At 46.4% G+C, this 22796-nt stretch overlaps 1 protein-coding gene across 5 annotated transcripts in view; it reads left to right on the forward strand.

The window, feature by feature from the left end:
- St3gal3 (ST3 beta-galactoside alpha-2,3-sialyltransferase 3) overlaps window positions 1–22796 on the forward strand; it is a 209291-nt gene that overhangs the window by 70532 nt on the left and 115963 nt on the right. For 4 of the 5 annotated variants that reach the window (XM_038332403.1, XM_038332399.1, XM_038332400.1 and 1 more), the window contains exon 3: window positions 13923–13970. The exons of the other annotated variant lie outside the window; for it this stretch is intronic. In XM_038332403.1, the coding sequence (XP_038188331.1) occupies window positions 13923–13970 (48 nt within the window). The remainder of the gene's footprint in view (window positions 1–13922; window positions 13971–22796) is intronic. 5 annotated transcript variants of the gene reach the window in all.

A 22796-nucleotide genomic window follows, 5' to 3' on the forward strand; every position in this document is an offset into this window, starting at 1 on the left:
CTAATTTAAGTGTTTGGTGGCAGGACCTCTTGAAAGAGCTTTCAGCGCTCCCAGCCCTAGAAAGCCCAGTCTTTCTTAAAGGATCTGTGCCTCTGCTCTCTGCCAGCATACAGAGGCCACCCAAGAAAATGCAGCTACCAAGAAGCCATGCTTAAGTCACTGCCTAGACAGTCACCCAAAGTTCTTCTGTAACATTGGGGCATCCATCTTCGGCCTACAGGTCCATAGTATCCAGCAGACTTTTCATGAAACAGGAAATTGAAGATCTGTTCTTCTGTGTCCTGCAGAATCTCTGGCAGTTTCTTCTATGAAGCAGGAACCCTGAAGGACTATTTAATCTTTTGGAAAGTTCTGCAGTCACTTTTCTGTGGGTCCTACATGTTGAGTTCATACAGTGTACCATCAAGCATTCCCAGCAAGAGCAGTTTATTGCCCAAATGGCTAGCCTTGTCGCATTGAAGGCAAATTCCATAACGAGTTTCTTCAATGCCCATCAACCTCTCTGAAGTAATTGGTGCTGCCAGAAGCAGGCATATCTCACTGTCAAGAAAAGTCTAAGTTCTTAAAACTTTTTAAATGCCATATTCTGTAAGTCATTGAGTGTTGAAGATTATCTAACTGAAATATATCTCTGCATATCTCGAAAACCTAACTAACATGACTAAAGTTTGATTATTATAGATGAATATATATTAATCTGTATTTCTTATCTATACATTATGTTTTTAAGCGAGATGCATAAATATGATTCCTTAAACAAGAGCAGAAATACATATAAACAGTGTAACAAAAATCGACCTTAAATTTGTATCAATAAACCAAGATTAATACCAATGCAAAGTATTCATCTGTATATCATATTTCCCTTTAAATGAAAACAAACATTTATAAACAATCACTTTGGGAATTTGGGCAGAGTTTTCTCCAAACTGCTTCCTGATGTTTGTTGGAGGAGTATTTTTAGGGTTCATGGAGACCTTTCAGGGCGTCTTGTTCCATAAAACCACATTAGCCTGGAAGGAATCCACAGGTTCTCATCTTCTGTGGACACAAAAACAGAATCTTTTCCAAGTAACATATCCTTAGGATCAGATTTTGAAGTCAAGATACCTTTATATTGGTTTAGCTTAGCAATCAAATGTCTTTCTGCAGTTAACTCATTAATAGTCAAAAAATTTGAAGAAAACACAATAATTTACATAATCCAGACTCTCTGTGTATTTTCCATTTTTACATTGCTTTTTTTAGTATTACTTTTACTGTCTCTTTAAAGACTTTGTTTTATTTCTTAAAACTATTTTTTTATAAATGTATATACTCTCCTCTCTCTTCCAAGACTACTTACATTTTTTTTTTTTTAAAACACACTGTATCTCGTTTAGAGGTCTTTTTTTTTGTCTGAATCTGTCCTATTGTGCATCTGAAATCCTTTTCTGACAAGGAGGTTTTTTTGTTTGTTTGTTTTTTATTTTAATGGTAAGTGGTGTGGTTGCTGCTGCCTTGGATGCTGACCCCGCCACTTTCAGACTTTCAGTGTGGCGGAGGTATATTTACCCTCAGCTCTGCAAGTCATGTCCTTGACCCCAGCCCCAGGCACAGAGGGGGTCTATGTCACCACTAAGATACTTGTAGCACTCGGCTCACAAACTCCATGTAAGTGTTTCTTAGTAGGACCTCCCCAAAGAGCCAGCACCATTTCTGCCACTAGCATGAACCAGGAGGTCATCTCTTAAAGCAACAGCACCCCTGCTAGCCACCAGCAAACAGTGCCTATTTGAAAAAATATGGCGACCAAGAAGTCACAATTTACTCCTATTTTTGAGGTTCTAGAAGCCCCCCCACTTTTTAAAACCTTTCTTAGGCTTTATTTGGAAATTCTTGCCAAATGTTTGGCCACCATTATGTACATGGAGACTGAACTTTTGTTTTCTGAATACACACAGAAACTGTATTTATTACAACACTGTTTGGCTGATAGCTCAGACCCATTTCTAGCTAGCTCTTACATCTTAAATTAACCCATTTCTATTAATCTGTGTATCGCCATGAAGCTGTGGCTTACCAGTCAGGTTCTGTCATCTTTCTCCTTCGGCAGCTACATGACGTCTACCTGAGTCCACCTTCTTTCCTCCTCTATCTTTGGTTGGATTTCTTGCCTTGCTATATTTTGTCCTGCCATAAATCAAAATAGCTTCTTTATTAACCAGTGAAAATAAAGCATATTCATAACACACAGAGGAGAATCCTATATCACTGACAGGCCTAGCTTGATGCATACACAGTGACACAGCTGAGATATATATATACAGCACTTTGATGAGGTATGTGTCTCTGCATTAGCACTAACCCACTGCAAAGAGAAGTTTCTCTGGCCAAAGTTGAGAGCAGCACAGATCCATGAATATAAACATAAATATTTAGAAGGTAGCTTGATAGCATGATGGATTAGCAAAACAGCAGCCATAGAAAACCCTGTGGCAGGGGCCTCAGATCTAATCAGAAAGTGTTTGGTTAGCTGCATATCCTATTGTGCCACAATCACACCGGTAGGTGCATCTTCCCAGGAAGATTTCATAATGTAGCCATGCAGGGTCCAGTGCCAGATAAGACCATTGGTTCCTTCTCCCCTCCATCCCTAGCAACCTGTATGGCACCTCCTGGACCTGTGTACATCACCCAGCATGGAGAGAGTTTCCTGGTCGGTTCAGGTAGACTTCTCTGTGTCCTGCATCTAGAATGAGTGGTGGCTTACCATCTAATGGTGGGCAGTGGCCTGTGCTGTTAGACATACCCCAGCCCACTTTTACATGCATGCTTGGGGTCCGAACTCAGCTCTTCAAGCTTGTGTGGTAGGCACTTTACTAACCAAGCCATCTCCTCAATGCCAAAGACCCTTTGAAGCTAAAACAAACAAAAATAGACAAATCTCAAAACCTCAGGCCCTTTAACCTAGGAAATTTTTATTGAATTAAAAATTAATTTTTTTCCTTTCTACATTTTTCTTATTTGCTCTCATTCTAGATGTCATACTTTTTATTTTTACTTTTTTTTGGCTTTTCAAGACAGGGTTTCCCTGCATAACCCTAACTGTCCTGGAGCTTGTTCTGTAGACCAGGCTGGTTTTGAACTTACAGAGATTCTCCTGCTTCTGCCTCCCAAGTGCTAGGATTAAAGGCATGTGCCACCACCTCCCAGCCTTTCTTCCTTCCTTCCTTCCTTTCTTCCTTCCTTCCTTCCTTCCTTCCTTCCTTCCTTCCTATTATGGACTGGTTGGCCTATTGCTCAGACTTATTACTAACTAGCTTTTACAACTTAAATTAACCCATAATTTGTACCCATGTTTAGCCATTTGGCTTGGTACCCTTTTTTCAGTAAGGCATTCTCATTTTCTAATCATACTTTCTTTTTTTTTAAAAAAGATTTATTTATTTATTATGTATACAACATTCTTTCCATGTATGCTTGCATGCCAGAAGAGGGCACCAGATCTCACTATAGATGGCTGTGCGCCACCATGTGGTTGCTGGGAATTGAACTCAGGTCCTCTGGAAGAGCAATCAGTGCTCTTAACCTCTGAGCCATCTCTCCAGCCCCCAACCATACTTTCTAATTTAAAAAAAAAAAATCTCATTTCCTGTTTCTGGCCTTTAGCTCTATACTCTGAGAGTTTTCCTCAACTTGTTTCCAACCTTTTTTTTTATTCCTGGTATTATATTTTTAAAAGATTCATTCTATTTTTGTGTGTTTGTGTGTGTGTGTGTGTGTGTGTGTGTGTGTGCAGGTATTTACAAAGGCCAGAAGAGGGCAGTAGATCCCCCTCGAGCTGTAATTATAGGCAGTTGTGAGTCACCCCATGTGGGTGTTGGTAATTGAACTTAGGTCCTCAAAGCTGGTGTATGCTTTCAAAAATGGAACCATCTCTCCATTCCCTAAATGTGCCATTTCAAGTGGTATTTCCTACTTGACTCATGAGTAAAATTTCTACATTGATATTCAATGTTTTGCTTTATAAGCTTTTTATCTCCCTATGTATTTGTGGTGGTTCCATTTTGGTTCTCACTTGTTTCAGTCTCCTGTCTTTATGTGTGAAACTTTCTTCTGATGCCCTGTGATGCTCAGTTCCTAGTTATAAGCTGGTGTCTTGTTTACATCTTTACTTGCTCTTCCGTGGTACCCAGTGCTTCCCAGTATGGGGGAAGTTTGCTGAATCCTTCTTTCCACTTGATCCCTAGCTTCTAAATTTTGGTGCTGGCGTCTCCTCTCCTGTTCTTTGATTTTGTGTACTTCTGCTTTTTTCCCTCGTCATTTTGGAGCTCTTTAGGAGGAAGTGCGTATTAATTGGAGGCTGCAAACATTCTTTTCCATGCCAGATGCAGTCCATAGCCTGCTTTCGTGTGGCCTCACTTAAAAATGGCTTGATGTGTTAAGGGCTTTAAGCGGAAAACCAAAGAAGTGAGAAAATAAGCAAAATCATGGGATATGTCACAGAGACTTGATGTAGCCAACAAAGCCTTAAAAATTTACTGGCCATTTGTAGAGAAAGATTTCCAGTTCCCGACTGAAGCCCATTTTTAACTGGGTGATTGATTCCTTCCCTTTTAGTTTCCCTGGCTGATGCCCACTCAGATTTTATCAATAACCAATTGTATAGATCCTCACCTCCCCACATCTGATCGGATCCTCCCATTTTCCCTTTGCCATCTCATCCTCTGCAGCATACCCTCCACCCCAGCACCATGCTAGATGCTCACATCCCTAACCTCCTAACATGCCTGCATGCGTGCGAGCGTATGTTAGGTCCTCCTAACATGCCTGCATGCGTGCGAGCGTATGTTAGGTCCTCCTAACATGCCTGCATGCGTGCGAGCGTGCGTTCTGTCCTCCTAACATGCCTGCCTGCCTGCGTACGTTCTGTCTCACACCACCATTACTGTGGTTTTTTTGAAGCAAAGGTCTTGACATCATCAGCTTACTAAAACAAAACAAAAAAATCTATAGTGCCTTTCTCTGCCTCTTCCAGTTGATGAAATCCAGACTCCTAACAGGCTTCAGAGCCACACCCTGGCCTACTTCCCTGCCTTCCTTTCCCCCCATCCCTCCCTTCTCTCTGCTTCTCTGTGTATCACTGTCCTGTTGTGTCAGCAAGACCACCTTGTGATGATGATGATGATAATGATGATGATGATGATGAAGGTGATGACTAAATTGTCATCAGCCCCCATGTACACTGAGGTCTCCTCCATGCCGGGTGCCTGATGTGCCTCACCAGCAGGTTCCAACAAAGCCCTTCATAGACGGTCCCTCCATCACAGTATGAGCCTTAAAACTTCTGCTTTAAAAAAATTACATTGTATTTATTTTCTGTACATGTGTGTGATGCTTGCTTGTACTCATGCTCGTGTATTTACATGCTCTCATGCGTGTGTGAGAACATGCATGTATATGTACATGTGGGGGGGCAGGGAGTGGTCAGAAGACAGCTTTCAGAAGTCACTTCTTCCACATGCATGCCCTGGGGATTGAACTCAGGTCATTAGGCTTGGTAGCAAGAGCCTTTACTCAAAGAGCTGTCACTACCACCCTTAATAATTTTTAAAGCATTTTTTTTGCATGAGATAAGTATAAAAAGTCCTTTGTCTACAAATCTGGTTTAAAGTAATGTGAGTATATTTATAGTCCCCCCCATTTAGTGTAAAAATTCATGGCAGAAATACTTCCTTGCAACAATGTTGCCTCCAAGCCTCATAGTGGTGGGCTGCTAGTCATGTTTGCTTTGTGCAGCATACAGATGTTGTAAAATCTGAAACACTGCCACAGACTGGAGAGGGAGCTCTGTCAGTAAAGGATTTCACTAACAAGCATGAGGGACTTGAATTTGATCCCTAGGGTGTGTATAAAAGGAGGGGAAAGAGAGGTAGAAATAGGCTGATCCCTGGAGTGTCACGCAAGGTTGTCTTCTGGCCACCACAAGCATGTGCACATACATGCACATACAGTAACATGTATGCTCACATAGCAAGGGACAAGAGCTAGAACTGTTGTGTCTCAGGGTTTCAGGTGAAGAAACCTTATCCTCCTTACCCAGGAGGAATCAGCTCCTAGCCATAGTGAGTGGGGCGGAGGGAGGGGGACAGAGCCTAGACAGACTTGATAGTCTGCCTCAGAGTTGACACCTTGCGGGCCGTGTCGTGCCATCAGACAGCTTCAGGTCCCTGCTCTGCTCTCTGTTCCCTCGGTGACCCGTCCAGACCTTCCTTTGTGCCCAGGCTGGGCCCTATCAACAGCAGAAACAGTTCCGTCATCCCCAGCCCATGCTCTTGGCTGACTTTCATTTGAGACTCAGTGTAAGGATTGCTCCGTCATCTCCCACTTGCACTGGACCCTAACTGGCTCGAGGCTGTACCAGTCTGCGTTTCCTTCATCCGTTTCTCCCAGGGCAGCCTCACTGACCTTTCCCACGCCCCTCAAGGCCCACAGCTCACTTCTAGTGTGTCACTCTCCATTTCAGCGCGTGCCTGCATTCATCTTCCTTCCAGCTGCTTCTTCACACGCCAGGTGTGTACACAGTGCCACCCCCGGGGACCCAGCCTCTGAGGGCAGCGGTTGGTAGAGCCAGCTCCTCCCAGACTTCCTGCTCTCCCTGTGTGTGCTGATGCCCCAGGGACTGTCCTGCCCCAGTCTTTCGCCAAGTGCCTTTTGTCTTGTGGTATGACATAGCAGGTTTTTCCCCTCAATTTCATGGTGACTCACTTTTTAAAAATAGTCTTTGGTGTGTTAAAGCCTTAAAAAAAAACAGAAAAACTTTAATCATTGTATTGACTGCTTCCCTTAGTAACATGCATTCTTGCCTCCTGAAAGAGACTCTGAGATATTAATTAGGGATGATCATACCCTTCTGAACCTCACCCGCCTCACGCCTCACTTCCCATGCCTCAGTGCGTTTGCTTACTCATTCCTACCCTGTCACTGTGACCTGATTACCTGATTACCTCAGGTGCCCGTCCCTCCACAGCTTCCTAATTGCTCCCAGTGAAAACCCCTAGACCTGAGCTCCTACCATGATGGTCAAGACTTGTAACACTGGTAGTTGACTCTGTGATCCCAGAATAGTCCAGACATTCTTTGTTATCAGGGACTATGTTTGATCTCTCTGAACCCCCCCCCCCCGTGTGTGTGTGTGTGTGTGTGAGAGAGAGAGACAGAGAGAGAGAGAGACAGACAGACAGACAGACAGAGAGACACACAGAGAGAGAGACAGAGACAGAGAGAGAGAGAGAGCATTGTGTGCGTCCATTTGCGTATGGTTGTTTACATGTAGGTAGGTGCATGTATGTACACATGCGTGTGGAAGCTCTAAGTTGTGTCAGGTGTTTTCTTCAATGGTTTTCTACTCACCGGGTTGCCAGTTTTGGCTAGTCTAGCTAGCCGGCTTGTCTCTGCCTCCTGGGATTTTACCTGGGTTCTGGGCATTCGAACTCCAGTTCTCACACCTGCTCGGCAAACATTTTATCCAGTAAGTCCTTCCGCCGGCCTTTGTATAGTTTCTTGAACTTGGTAAAGGCTCTGGAGCATACGCTTGCTACATTCAATTAATAAAATCTAAGGGAACCTTCTCGGAGAAGCTTACTGCTTCTGCAGCTTCCACTCTGAGTTTAAAACTGGCCCAGAACGTCAGGCAGAACCTGACCCCAGTGAAGTCAGGACCCCCTCCCTTCCATCTTTCTAGTCGGGCCGCCACCTGCACACCATATTAGGACGCCCTTCTCGCCGTAGTCTTCGTCTCTTCTGGCTCTCTCTCCGCACACATTTCCCCCGCTGTTTCTTCAGTGATTCTGTTTATTCAAGTTTGTTTGTTTTCTGGGGGTGGAGTGGGGTGGGATGAGGTTGAGAGGAAGAAGTTGAGGGAGTAGGGGAAACTGGAAAAGAAATGGGTGGCTGTGTTATTATCTCTGGTTGGGGCTGTAGCTCAGTTGGGAAAGTGCTTGCCTAGTGTGCGCATAGCCTTGGGTTCGATTCCCATCACTCCATAAAACCAGGCACAATGAAAAACATCTGTAATCTCAGCCCTGGGAGACAGAAGGATCAGAAGTTCAAGGTCATCCTCTAGTACATACTGAGTTCAAAGTCAGCCTGGGATATGTGAAACCCTGTCTCAAAAAAGAAACAAATAACAATAAAAAGAAAAGGTATCATTTCTCCTACTAGGCCACTAACAGCATCCATCCCCAGCCAGGTTGAAGGTTCTTTGAAAAGCCAGATTGGTGTCTCCAGCTTAGACCCATCGCCTAAATTGTCCTTTGAATATGTTGTGGCCCTGCTGTTGAGAGCGTCATGTGGCTCTTCACTGGCACTTCCATGAGCCTGGACTGCAGGACCACGCCTCTAGCCTGGCCTGTGCTCCTCTCCCCAGCCTCCCCTCTTCTTTTCTGTGATGGCTACTAGCTCCCCGATATTGTGTACTCCTCAGTGCCCGTCTCCAGAAGGCAGTTCCCATCTGCCTCACTGATGGACCATCAGTGCGTGGCTGGCTTCATGTAAGCAGGCCACCTTAGTGGTCCATCAGCAGGCCCCTGTCCATCCCAGTGAAGTCAGCATCAGTTTGCACAAGCTCAGGCTGTGCACATGGTCCTCTTGTCCTATTTCTCATTCCTGTTCTGTTAGCTGCAAGCCCTGAAGCTTGCCCTTTAAGAGCCTCTTGCACCTTCCCTTACCACCTCTTCCCCCAAACATCACAGTTGGTTCAGACACTATCCCATCTCATCTGTAATGTTGTGCCTCCTCTGTGTCCACCTCCCTGCCTCAGTTTCCCTCCCCTGATCTCCCTTCTACTCTGTTGGCCGGACAATCAACTCGGTTCCTATAAAGGAGCCAAAGTTTATATTTGAGAATACAAACCAGAGCTCTTTTCTCACCTATTTGTGTGTGTGTGTGTGTGTGTGTGTGTGTGTGTAAACTTTCATTTGTTTTGTTTTTGATGATGTCGAGATTGAGCTCAGGTCCTTATGTGTGCTAGCGAGGCACTCTGCCACTGGCACATTCCCCTCTGTCCTGCTTAGCCTACTTTCTTGGTTTTAAAAGACTTCTTGGTGCCTGGAGAGTTGTCTTGGTGGTTAAGGGCACTGGCTGCTTTACTAGAGGACTTGGCTTGGATCCCCAACACCCACATGCTGGTTCACAACCATCTGTGTCTCCAGGGGATCCAACATTCTTTTCTGGCCTCCATGGGCACCAGGCACACAGATGGTGCATGGACTTGTATGAAGTCAAACACCCATACATGGGCTGGAGAGTGTGCTCCGCAGTTAAGAACACTTGCCTCTCTTGCAGAGGACCCAGGTTCAGTTCCCAGCTCCCACATGTTGGCTCACAACCATCTGTAACTCCAGTATCCAAGGCGTCTGTTGTCTTCTCCATGGGCAATGGGGACCTGTGTGGTACACATGGAGGCACAACATTCATGCACATTAAATAAAAATAAATAAATCTGAAAAAAATATACTTGAAGCCAGGTGGTGGCAGCACATACCTTTAATCCCAGAGTCAGAGGCAGGTGGATCTCTTTGAGTTCGAGGCCAGCCTGGTCTACAGAGCGAGTTCCAGGGTAGCCAGGGCTACACAGAAAAACCCTGTCTCAGGAAAAAAAATAAAATAAAAAAAAAAAATAAAAAACCTAGAACATTTGAAAATTTTTTTCTAAAAGGCTTCTTTTCTGCTCTTGAATGGGACACAGACATTTCTCCACGAGGCCTTTTCCTTCCTCCAACATGCCCCACCTTTCTGCTTTCTCTGCCCCAGCAGCTGGCCCTCCTTTCTTCCTTAAATGCAGGGAGGCTCCAGCCTTTCCCTCCCTCCCCCGGGACTCCCTTGTAGCCTTTCCTGCCCTGGTTCTTGTCTTTAGGTCTCAGCCCACATGCTGCAAACACGCTATGGATCATGTCTGTTTGTCCATCCTTGGCCTTTTAACACTGCTTAGTATCCTCTACATCAACGGCCGCTGTCAGAAGTGACTCCGGTCATTTATTTAAATGGTATTTCCCACCACCACCCCCGACGTATGTGTGGATTTCTTGAGAGTAAGGACACTCCTGGTCTTACTGTTGTCTGCTCGTGGGTGTTCTTACTATGGCTGGCGTGCAGTGGTTAATATTTCCGCATTACGGAGCAGTGAAATCTCCCATGTCGTCCTTTTTCCTGTCCTTGTCACAGGAACATGTTAGTTATTTTACCTGTTTGCTTGGACGCAGTCTGTTTTCTCCCCATCTTACATCCCTGAAGCTTGCAGGGGCCGGATAGCAGAAGATGTGGATGTGCGGAATGTATAGGGTAACAGGCAGGCGGACCCCAGAGTGCGGGCTTGCGAAGCCCGGCCGAAACTAAGACCACCAGCTGCATCCTCCTCATGCCTTCTATATTCTCTCCATTCTGCCTCAGAAACCAGACACAGGAAACATCTGACCGTAATAAAAAGCTCCCTGTAAATTCTAGCTTTCCTCATTGTGCAGCGAGTTCTGTCACGCTTTGGTCTGTGATTCTGTTAGGTCACTTGTGCAACACGCCACATGGCCGCCCCCGGCCTAGGAGCCAGGAACAGCTGGGGCCTGGACCGCTCAAGTGAAAATGACATATTTGTTAGCTGCAGAGGGAGAAGTCTGGATTCTTGCTCCATTGCTCGCAAAGCAGATCTCTCGCTCTGTCGAATGCTAAGTTTTCCCGTGAGCTGTCACCGTGGTTTATAACTAAAATAATCTCACATCCTTTAGAATAAACACAAATAATGAATCGCCGAACCGTTTCTGGGCTGTGCCTTTAGTATTCAAAACAAAATTCATTCGAACTTACACAAAGCATGAATATGTCACTCACTTCCTCTCGCTCGCGTCATCTGAACTTCCACGTGCTCCCGGAGCGTAGTGGCTATTGCAGTGACTGCTTCCCCAGGAGACAGCCACCTGCTCGGGGCTTCCCTCCCAAGATCCTGATCACATGCTTCCTCCAGCTCATCCACCTTCCTGGCCTGCAAGGCAGAGACTGCTCTTACCGAGCACTGGTGCTTGAGAAGGGGCCTGGGGGTGCAGTTTAGTGCGGGAGCATTGCCGAGCTTGTGCAAAGCCCTGGGTTCCATCCCCAAGACCAAGGGATAAACTGTGTGTGAAAGGAAGGAAGAAGGTGGGGGAGGGATGCTTCACCCGAGGGGTTGATGTAGCTGGTCTGAGCTTGCAGGACAATCCCAGTAAGTGAAAAGCTGAATAACCCTCAGCACAAACAATGGAAGAGGTCAGGAATCTGCTATGCCTTGGCTTCGACACCAGCAAGTTTGCGCTGGAGGAATTATTTCTAAATTTTTCTTCTCCCACACTCCCTCTTTCTGTCACACACACACACACACACACACACACACACACACACACACACACACACCATTTCTGGTCTCAGGCAGTGCTCTCTCCCACCTCAGGCCAAGTAGTATGGACTCCAGTGAGCACCAGTACCCAACCCCCCACCACCTCCCTTGATACAAATAACATATGTTCACTGCGGATGTTTTGTGGAGTCTACCACCAGAGGCAGGAGCCATCAATAGTTATTGTTCTCTAGATATTTAGTTAAGGTCCTGTTTTTTTTTTTTTAATGTTTGGATCAAAAAATTTTTAAAAAAGATTAAATCAGGATTGCTATGAGTACAAAGAAAGTAAATTATAATTGGAAAAATATGTCAACTGCAGTGAAAATTAGGTACTTAAAATTTTATTTTTTCTATGTGTGTGTATGTACGTGTGTGTATGTGTGCATGTGTGCATGTGTATGTGTGTATATGTGTGTGTATGAGCTTGTGTGTGATGTGCATATATGTCCATGTGTGCATGTATGTGTGGTGTATGTATGTGTGCGTGCATGCATGTGTGTGTGTGTATGTATGTGTGTGCAGGCCAGAGGTTGACATCGGGTGTCACTTGATCTCCACTTTATCTTCTGAGACAGTGCTGAGCTCTGAGCTCACTGAATCAGCTAGTCTAGCTACCCAGCTTGCCCTGCCTCCTGAGTTCTGGGATCATGGCAGACATCACACCCACCCCACATTTTCACAGGGGTTCAACACACCACTCCTCACACTTGAACAGCAAGTGTTTTAATTACTGAGCCATCTGCCCAGCTCTTGAGCTGTCTTGGGCAGCCAACTCCTTGGGGGATCTTCCCTTCTCCAGACCAGTGAGACCTCTCCTCCTCACCCAGGCTGCAGCTTTAGAAGGAGGATAATACCTCCCTGAGAGGAAACAGACACAAAACATGTCAATGAAGGGGTAGCACTCCTGAGTTAGACGTGGCTTATGCAGATGGGATGGCCAGCTGTTCATCAAGGGGCCTGCTGGTGCACCTACGTTTCTCTAAAGAGCAGGAAGCCCCACCTTTCTCTTGGTGGATTTCAGGGCACATGATCTGCCCTCGCCTGACCATGCAGGATGCTTGCCTCTGGATCCTCTTGGGAGCCGCTTCCCCAGCTCTCTCTCCCACAGTTCTGAGCGAACATCTCTCTGAAGGACTGCCTGAAGGGTTTGTTGTCCAGCTGTAATTCCGCAGTGGTTCTTAGTGTCAGGTGTGGCGCTCATGACATAGCCTTGAATGAGCAGCTGTCACGGCTGCTTTAACTGAGTTACTATGCTAGGGCCGGTTGCAGTTCTTTAGAGTTATGATGACTGAGCTGAGTTTCCGTGTGTACTGAGATCTGGAAGATACTGTAGAGTGGGCTGGGGCTGTACCCATGTCCATGAGATCTGGAAGATACTGTAGAGTGGGCTGTGTCTGTACACCCATGTCCATGAGATCTGGAAGATACTGTAGAGTGGGCTGGGGCTGTACACCCATGTCCAGTATGTGTTCAGCCAGCACCCTGCAGTAAGTGAGCCTTTGGATCTGATCTCTTGAGTCTGGGTTGTGTGTGGCCCACACCTCATCTTGGTTTCCCTCACTGTGTAATTGCTGACCTGTGCATGGCCTTATAGCATCATTTGAGGTTGGGTCATATGTTCAGAGGCAGCCACACAAGATTCCCAGCTACGAACTCAGGAAATGTCGAAGGAGAACTAATATCAGTGTTAGTCCCCTCTCTAAGACTCACAGGAAAGTACAGTGTTTACGTAGATTTGGGTCTTCGAGTTGCTCTGAAACATGTGGTTCCCTCTTCCTGTAGGTCTCTCTCTACATGAGGCCATCTCTCTGCTTGGGATTTCCATTTTTGTTGCCTTAGACCCTCAACATCCTTCAACTCTCAGCCCAAGGGCCAGCTTCTTCTCCAGGGAAGCCCTCCTGTCCAGCACCCTCTGGCCCTAAAACAAACAGCAGTCTCTCTTCTTGCTTTTAATTTTGTCAGTGTGTTGCTAAGTAATTTGTTCTCCGATAACAACTCTTTCCAAGATGAAAGACAAGGAGACCCACGAGAATGGAGACCACGTTTTGTTTTTGTTATTGCTGACTTCTGTATCATACTATCCTCGAACCATAGAGGCCCAGCAAACATTTCCCAGCCGTGTGATTGAATGGAAGAAGAATGCATTGTGGGCGCTGAATCCCGGAACTGTTCTCTTCCTTTGCTTTGGCTGCTTCAGAGCTCACATTCACCTTGATTCTGCCTGCTGTGTGTGCAAAGGCCCTGGTGACATGTGTTTTGTGCACTAACATCTTCCCCGCCATTGTAATATCTTCCCTTTCTTTGGCATCTTCACTTTGTCATTCCAGCATATGCTATCAGTAATTACAGGCTACTTTCAGGGTTTTATTGGGGGAGGGGGATAGTAAGCAAACAGAACTATAAGGGAGGGAGTGGCAGAGTGGAGGGGCTAGTGCTTTTAGCCCGCTGCAGGGTGTGGGTGGAGCCAGCGGGCACTGACGAAAGAAGAAAGACATGAACTTGTCCTCTTGTGTTGCAGATTCATTGCTTCTTTCCCTTGACTCCGCTGGACAAACCCTAGGCACAGGTACCAATTCTTCCACCTCTATCGTCTTCCCAGCCCTTAGTATTGGCTATGTTTGTAGTGAAGCCTCATGAGTTGGGGATATGAGGGAGGGAAAGAGGGCTGCAGAATTATGAGAAAGTCTCCAGGGGCTTCACCACGGAGGGAGCAGAAGAGGGACGCAGTGTGAAACACATTCCCATTTGTTTTACAAGTGGACACTGAGCTGGGCACGGGGGGGCGGAGGGGGCACAGGTAGAGGCAGGTAGGTCTCCATGAGTTTGAGGCTAGCCTGGTGGACATGAGGAGTACCGGGCCAGCCAGGGCTACATAGTGAGACCCTGTCTTTAAAAAACAAAGATCTGCCTGGAAAGTTGCAGCTGGTGTCCCTCACAGAAGTGTCCCGTTCCAAGTGAGAGGTCGTCTGGTCTCTGAGAGCCTGCCCTGTCTCAGAGTAGGGCAGAGGACTTTGGGAGACCACTGACAGTGAGCACAATTAAGCATCAAATCTCACCTGCAGAATGCCAGGCTGCTGCTGGCGCAGCTTCCTGAGGACATGCCCTCCTGTGCACGGTCACTTACACACCCCTGGGCTCAGGAAGAGAGCCCCAGGAGGGGGAGGGGCTGCACCTGCCTGTGCCAGGCGCAGGCAGCCATTCCCTCCCTTCCTGTGTTTACAGTGCAGGACATGCTATTTGGCGCTCGCTATTTTGACCAAGACTCACTAAGGTCAGGAAGTGGCTGTCTCTGTCTGAAGCAGTCTCCCCTACCCCATACCTCAGTACTGTTGGCAGAGCACAAAGGACAGCTGCTTAGATTCCTCAGCTTCCTCCTCCCCTCCCTGGGGGAGCTCAGAACAACTTTGCACCAGGGAAAGGACATCCCTGTGTGACTCTGTAAAGATGGTCCACTTTATCCCGTGTGACTATGTAAAGATGGTCCACTTCATCCGTGTGACTATGTAAAGATGGTCCACTTCATCCGTGTGACTATGTAAAGATGGTCCATTTCATCCCGTGTGACTACGTAAAGATGATCCACTTCATCCCGTGTGACTAGGTAAGATGATCCACTTCATCCCGTGTGACTATGTAAAGATGGTCCACTTCATCCGTGTGACTATGTAAAGATGGTCCATTTCATCCGTGTGACTATGTAAAGATGGTCCACTTCATCCCGTGTGACTAGGTAAAGATAGTCCACTTCATCCCGTGTGACTAGGTAAAGATAGTCCACTTTATCCTGGGGTGCCACCCTGAGTAGCAGGGAGGCCTGGCTGGTCTTTGGAGGGTGGTCAGTCTCATTCGCTGACCTCACCCATGATTCATTCGTGTTCACAAGGCTCAGGCAGTTGTGGTAGAGAGGGACCAAAGGAAAGATGTTGCCACCACTTTGCCACCATGGGAAGGCCTGTTCTGTGTCAGCGCTGTGCCAGAGCTTTCTGGGTCCCTCAGTCATTTATCTGTCACACCAGCTCTGACTTCCCAGTTGTCCTGAAACACAGTCACCTGTTCAGAGCCCATCCATCCCCGCCCAGCCCAAGAGCCCACACTCCGCCTTTGCTAACTGTGCCACAGTCTCAAGCTGTTTGTTCCCATGCCATTTGTGCATGAGGTGCCTCCACCAAAATGCTGAGGTATGTGAAAAGTCACTCCAGCACTGTGGAAAGACAAGGGAGAGCTCTTAAACAACCCCAAACCGCATCTGTATAGTATAAGAAAAGCTTGATCAACTTAATACAGTACAACTAAGGATTTTTATTATCAAAAGACTCCATTAAGGCACTGCCAAAGCAGCTTGAAAAATCAATTTGCATCGTAACTAATTAGCAAAGGATTTTGTAGTTCTTGAACAAAGAACTATAAAATTCACTAAGAATGAACAATCCTGCCTAGTGGTGCTGGGGCACGCCTTTAACCCCAGCACTTAGGAGGCAGAGGCAGGTGGATCTCTGTGAGTTCAAGGCCAGCCTGGTGTACAAAGTGATTTCCAGGACAGCCAAGGCTTCAGAGAGAAACCCTGTCTCAAAAAAACAAAACAAAGCAATACAAAACTAAATAAAACAAAAAGAATGAAGGACCCAGTACAGAAATGAGCAGAAGACTTGAAAAAGCATTTCCAAAAGAGGCCAATAAACCTAGGGATAGGTTTTCAAGTACATTAGTATCCAGGAAAGTGGACATTGGAATCACACTGAGACATCACTACCCATTCATGGAACAACAAAACAAGATAGCGTGACAAGTCCCAGTGTTGACAGGGCCACGATGGAGCAGAGGCAAGTCTCCACTGAGTGGGAAGTCAAGTTTTTATAATCACCCCAAAAAAAGACGATGATGGTATGGAAGTAAGTGAACCACACATATCCTGGCAATGCCGCCTCTCGACACCTTCGTTATAGGGATGGATGCTATTATCTACTCAGATATATGTTCATGCGTACGTCTTCTGGAGGGACGTGCCATACCTGCCTGTGTGCTTGTGACCATCACAAGCAGGCACACTTCCTCCCTTGCTGTGTTTACAGTGCAAGACACACTAATCAGCACACTGCCCTTTGACCCAGCCTCAGGTCAGGGAGGTGGCTCTCCCAGTCCCAGACAATATTCAGACTTGTAAGACCCCAAAACAACCCACATATGGAACAACCATGAATATGCAAATGTCATATTGGTGTGAAACAGAAGAAAATGAACAAGTTATACATAGATTTGACAGCATAGTTAAGTAAGTTTTTTTTTTTTTTTTTTTTTTTTTTTTTTTTTTGGTTTTTCGAGACAGGGTTTCTCTGTGGCTTTGGAGCCTGTCCTGGAACTAGTTCTTGTAGACCAGGCTGGTCTCGAACTCACAGAGATCCGCCTGCCTCTGCCTCCCAAGTGCTGGGATTAAAGGCGTGCGCCACCACCGCCCGGCCCAGTAAGTCTGTTTTTATTTTGCCTTTTTAAATTTAAATTTTTATTTCTTGAGACATGATCTTGCTGTGGAATCCTCGCTGTAGAGAAAGAATCCTGGCTTCTGTGGAAACTCTGTTTGTAAATCAGGCTGTTTTCAACTTGTGGCAATCCCCCTGCCTCTGCCTCTGGGTTACAGACCTGTGCTGCCACATCTGGCTTTCCTAGGTACCCCCACTTCTAGCTGGCTGGGACCCCCTGCGTAGTCCAGGTTGGCTTCCAGCTCACAGGGGTTCCCTTGCCTCACCCAGCCTTCCAAGTGCTGGTGTTGTGCTGCCAAGCCCTGCTCCAAGACACAAGAAATGTTTTATGTGCTTTATTTCATTTTTGTGTGGCTAGGAATTAAGCCTGGGACTTTGTGTGTGCCAGGCCAAGTGTGCGCTAGGCAAGTGAGCTACCACTGAGTTACATGCCCAGCAATAGCGTGGGTGAGTCTTAATAAAGGCAGGCAGACAATAGAGAATACACACTGGTTTTCATTTGTATGAACTTCAAAAGCAAAATGAAACCATATTTGTTTAGATGCACAGTTCAGTGTTAGAGCAGTTAGGAGAAATACGAGATTGAATTCTATAATAGCCGGGGCAGTGGTGGGAGCATCTCAGAACTGGAATGTTCTCTCCAGTGACCTGAGTCGGGGTTAGGGGACTATACCCTCGCACAATAACTCATCACACTGTACATTAAGATCTTACATACTCTACATGCAAAAGCCATAACCCAGGCAAGCCACAAGCAGCACTTGCCTGGAAACAGGAGGAGGAGGGGACAGTTAATATTTATGGGACGTCACTGTGTGTCAGACAGTTCTCAGCCCTTCCACTTGAGCCAAGTTAGATAGATGCAGTTATCACCCCTCCCTGCTTTCTCAGCTTAAGAATTGACATACAGAGAAGGGAAGCACCTTATCCGACATCAACAGCAAGTAAATGTCCGAGCTGGACTTTGGGTGCAGGCATTCTGGTTCCAGTGCCCATCTTCTTGTTCAAATTGTTCTGTTTTTTTTTTCTATTTGCATTAATTTTCAAGGGGATTTTTGTCCCTCCCCTCCATCTCTCCCTGAGTTCTAAAGTGTATTTGAAGCTTAATTTGCAGATAGCTGTGGACCAGAAGGTGTAGTTTTTTCTTAGCTAAGGTTTCTATTACTGTGATAAACACCATGACCAAAAGCAACTAGGAGAGAAAACGGTTTATTTGGCTCACACATCCAGCCATAGTCCATCATTGAAGGAAGTCAGGGCAGGAACTCAAACAGGCAAGGAACGTGGAGGTAGGATATGAAACAAGCCTGGGCAGTGTGTGGAGGGCACACAGAATGGGAGTGCTACCTGCTGGCTTGCTCAGCCTGCCTTCTTAGAAAACTCAGGACCGGCGCGGCGCGTGCGAGAGTTCGCACCTCCTACAGTGCTCTGGGCCCTCCCATATCAGGCATTAACTAAGAAAATGCCCGACAGACAGTGCCCTACAAGCCAATCTTATAGAGGCATTTTCTCAATTCAGAGTTCCTCACCCCAGATGACTATGGCTTGTGTCAAGTTGACATAAAACTAAACAACACAGGCCAAAAGTCAGCTTTATTTTTTAAGATGTAAAATAAATATTAAATTGTGTGTACTTGGGTAGGTCTTTGCACATGCATGCTGGCGCCCATCATGGCTGAGGCGTCTGATCCGTCAGCTCTCCTGGAACTGCAGACTCAGGCAGTTGTGAGCCATCCGGCTTGGGTGCTGGGAACTGAATGCAGGTTTTCTGGAAGCAGTACATGTTCTTCGCTGCTAAGCCACCTCTCCAGCCCCAGCTTCTTTTTAATGAGCATACAAAACAATGAGTTTTGTTATGACATCTTCCCAGAGGGCTTAGCAAATACAAACTCAGATCTAGATTCCGACCCGTTCTCACTTCACCCAGCATTCCGTTTTCCTGACTTCACCTGCTAGACTTCTCAGGTAGTTCTGCCTTAGCCATGCTCTCGAGGAACACTGGCCAGCAGACTTCTGCTTTGCATCAACTCCTGAAAGCCGGGAGAGCTGGGCAGGCTTTCCTCAGCGGCTACTTGACTGTTTTATGTGGAAGGACTTTCTGTAGCATTGGGCATACCCCATTGCCAGAAAAGCTTTAGTATCTTAGCAAAACAGCTTTGGGTTTAATCCCTAGTTTATGTCCGTTCTTTAGCCGGAGTAATTAAACATAGGAAAGCAAGATTCCATCTTAGATAAGGAGTAGATGCACTCCCCATGTCTCTTGTCACTGAGTGCTGCTAATGGCTTGGACAGAATGCACTCCGTAGCTATTTGAGGATGCTGGGACATTAGTCATAGCCGACAGGTTGGGAAGAACACCAGAACTTAATGTATTACCAGGCTGACAGTGAGCTTCCAGTTTTCCCTCCGTGTCCCACATCTTGGAAGCCCACAACCCAACCGTGGACTCTGAGCAAACCATTCTAGGAAATGGCTTCTGGCTGTGCCTGGCGGAGGGTGAGGGGGGTGCTCCTCAGGCTCACGCAGAGGGGGAATCCCACGGTTGTGTTTTCTTCTTTGTTCCCCTTGTGTCCAGCCCTGAGCAGCCCCACGGAGGTGGTGGAGGTAATGACAGTGGAAGCGGTGAGGGCGGTAGAGAAGCAGAGGTCTCAAGAGGATGGAGTTGGGGATTTGTTTTGTTTGTTTGTTTGTTTTTCTGCTTTCCTACGGGTTGTCCCAGATCTGGGTACGGCAGTGTAGAATTCATCATAGACTTTGGTAACTGAGGCCCTGGCGTTTTGGCCAAAGGATCAAGAACAGAGGCCCAAGGAACTAGAGTGCACAGGGCAGAAACCAGCAAGGAATGAGGTGCTTGGGAAAGCAGCTCCGAACAAAGGCTTTGATGGACAGAGAACCTCTTGGGGTGTCAGCTGGACACTGGGTGGCACATGCAGAAGACGAGTCTGCGAAGGCTTGAAAGTGGAGCCGGCAGTGAAACCACAACCCACAGAAAGCTGGTCAGGACTTGCTGCCCAAACCCAGCCTGCTCGATTGTCTCCTAAAACAAAAATAACACCCTCCACTGACTTCAGACAGGACCTCAGGTTTCATAACACAATATTAAAATACCCAGGATATGAGCCAAAATTAATCATCTTATAAAGAACCAGAGAAATCTCAGCTTGCATGGGAAAAGGCAACCAACAATTGCCAAGGCTGGGACCGTACAGACATCCTACCAAAGACTGACTAGGATAAAAGTGCCCGCAAAGTCAGGGCAGATACCGCTGCTGAAAGTAATAGGAAGGGGAACGTCTCAGCAAGAGTAGTAATTGAATAAATAAATACGGTAACCGCGTTCTTAAGTTCAAAATAACAAAATGGGGGTACAGAGGAGTCAGTGTATTGGGGCGGGTGGGAACTGCCAAAACAATCCGATCTGGTCAGGCAATGGTAGCACACGCCTTTAATCCCAGGACTTGGGAGGCAGAGGCAGGTGGATAGATCTCTGAGTTCAAGGCCAGCCCGGGCTACAGAGTGAGTTCCAGGACAGCCAGGGATACACAGAGAAACCCTGTCTCAAAAAATCATCAAAAAAAAAAAATAAATAAAATAAAAAAGAAGAAAGAAAAGAAAAGGAATGAAAGAAAGAAAGTGAAAGAAGCAATCAGCTAAGTTAACAGCTCCTGGGGGCTTGTTTGAGAACACTAGAGAATTTAGCAGCTGGGCATCAGGCGCTGGACAGAGAGTGCTAGCCAGACAAACATTAGGAGAAAGACTGCCTAAAACCTCCTAAACCCGGTGGACAAATAGAGTTCAAAATCAGTCCATGTAATCTCCCGTATTAATTATCTAGAAATCGTGTCTGATTGGGAGGGTGGTGGTGGCGTATGCCTTTAATCCCAGTACTCAGGAGACAGAGGAAAGTGGATCTCTGTAAGTTTGAGGCCAGCCTGGTCTATAAAGTGAGTTCCAAGACAGCCAGGGTTGTGACACAGAAAATCCCTGTCTCAGAAACAATCAATCAATTAATCAATCAATCAATAAAAACCCCAAACCAATCAAGCAAACAAACGTTCAGGCTGAGAGGCATGGCTGTCTTAAAGTGCTTGCTTAGAATCCTGAGGCCGTGGGCTGCATAAACTAGACCTAATGGTACACGCCTGTTATCCCAGCGCTCGGGAGCTGGCGGCAGAGATCAGTTCAGTCATCCTTGGCTTCATAGCAAGTTTGAGATCAACCTAAGACACATAAGATGTTATCTCAAAAGGATTTTTTTTTTTAGATAAGGAAGTAAACCAACTACTTGACACCATCAGTTAAAGAGTGTTTGAAAATTCAACCTCTATTTGTGAAGAATCAGCTTGGCAGTCAGAAAGGAGTTCTTTTTAAGGGAGCGTGAATACAGTCAAAATTCATTGTATGAAATTCTCAAAGAACTAATCAAAAGAAAGGAATGTCTCTATGATTTAGTTGTTGTTGTTTTTGGTTTTTCAAGACAGGATTTCTCTTGTGTAGCTTTGGAGCCTGTCTTGGAATGTGCTCTGTAGATCAGACTGGCCTGGAACTCACAGAGATCCATCTGCCTCTGCCTTCCAGTGCTGGGATCAAAGGTGTGCGCCACCACCGCCCGGCTGAATGTCTCTATCCTAATGTAGGGCACCTGCAGGGAGCTGCAGCCTACGTGCCTGCAGTCAGGGTCCACGCCTAAAAGTTCCAGGTGGTGGTGGAGTGGGAAGAAAGGACCTTTTGGGATGTAGGTTAGCAAGAAAGAAGTTAAACTGCCCTTTGATCACACATAGAAAATCCCAGAGAATATGTGAAATCCAGACTCCTAGAACTGTAACTGAGTTTAGTTAGCTACAGTACCCAAGGCCAAGACAAAAACGTTAGCTGTGATGTTAAACATAGGTAATGTACAAAGACATTAAAAAGGTTTTAACTCCCCCACACCAGAGTATTTATGGATAAACTCAGCGAATCACTTAGAAAACGTCTGTAAACCACTTCCTCTCTCACCTTTCCTTCCCACCAGCCTCCCTGGTTCTCTTAAGCCACAGCCCAGAGCTTTCATTGTCCTCCTCCAGGCAGGATACCGCCCCCACTTAAGAACGCCTCCCTCGTTCTGCCACTTCTTCCTTGCACCACTGTCCAAGGTCCTGGCTCCTCTGCCCTGGACCAGTAACCGTTTCCCTAGGCTGTCTGCAGATTTGTTGCCTCCCGGTTGCCTTTCTCAGAGCAGCTGGGGCAGTCTTCTGGAACCGGAAACAGGATGCTGTCTCATTAGCACTGTAAGCTCTCACGGAGCACGCTGACTGCAGTCCTCACCGACTTACAAAGTCTAACTTCCCTCCGTGATTTCTCCAGCATCTGTGCCCCTTGCTGCTCGCCAGCCATGGAGCTCTTGCTCTTTGAAGATTCCAGGTCTCCTCCTGTGCATGGCATGACTGTCTGCATTTTCCAGTGTCACCCTACGGGACAGTCACTTCACCCAGGGCAGTCTCTTCAGACACCCATTCCTTCTCTAGAAAGCTGTGCCTCCATTCATCCTGAGCACTCAGCCATTCAAATTGGCTATCCCCATTTACGTTCTGTCAGTCTCCCCTACTATACTGTGGGTGGCATTTAACAAAGGACCTTGTGCATTTGGTAGAACAGCTCTTAGCATGTAATAAGTTCCTGATAAATATGTATTTTAAAAAATCAGGTACATGTATGTAAGTATTAGTGCATCTACACATGAACACAAACATACACACAAGAGACAGACACAAAGAGAAATCCTACCATGCCCCCGTTCTTTCTTTCTTTTTTTTCCAAGATAGGGTTTCTCTGTATAACAACTTTGCCTGTCCTGGAACTCACTTTGTAGACCAGGCTGGCCTCGAACTCCTGCCTCTGCCTCCTGAGTGCTGGGATTAAAGGTATGCACCACCACA

This window comes from Arvicola amphibius, chromosome 6 (genome assembly GCF_903992535.2).
Source record: "Arvicola amphibius chromosome 6, mArvAmp1.2, whole genome shotgun sequence".
NCBI lineage: Eukaryota > Metazoa > Chordata > Mammalia > Rodentia > Cricetidae > Arvicola > Arvicola amphibius.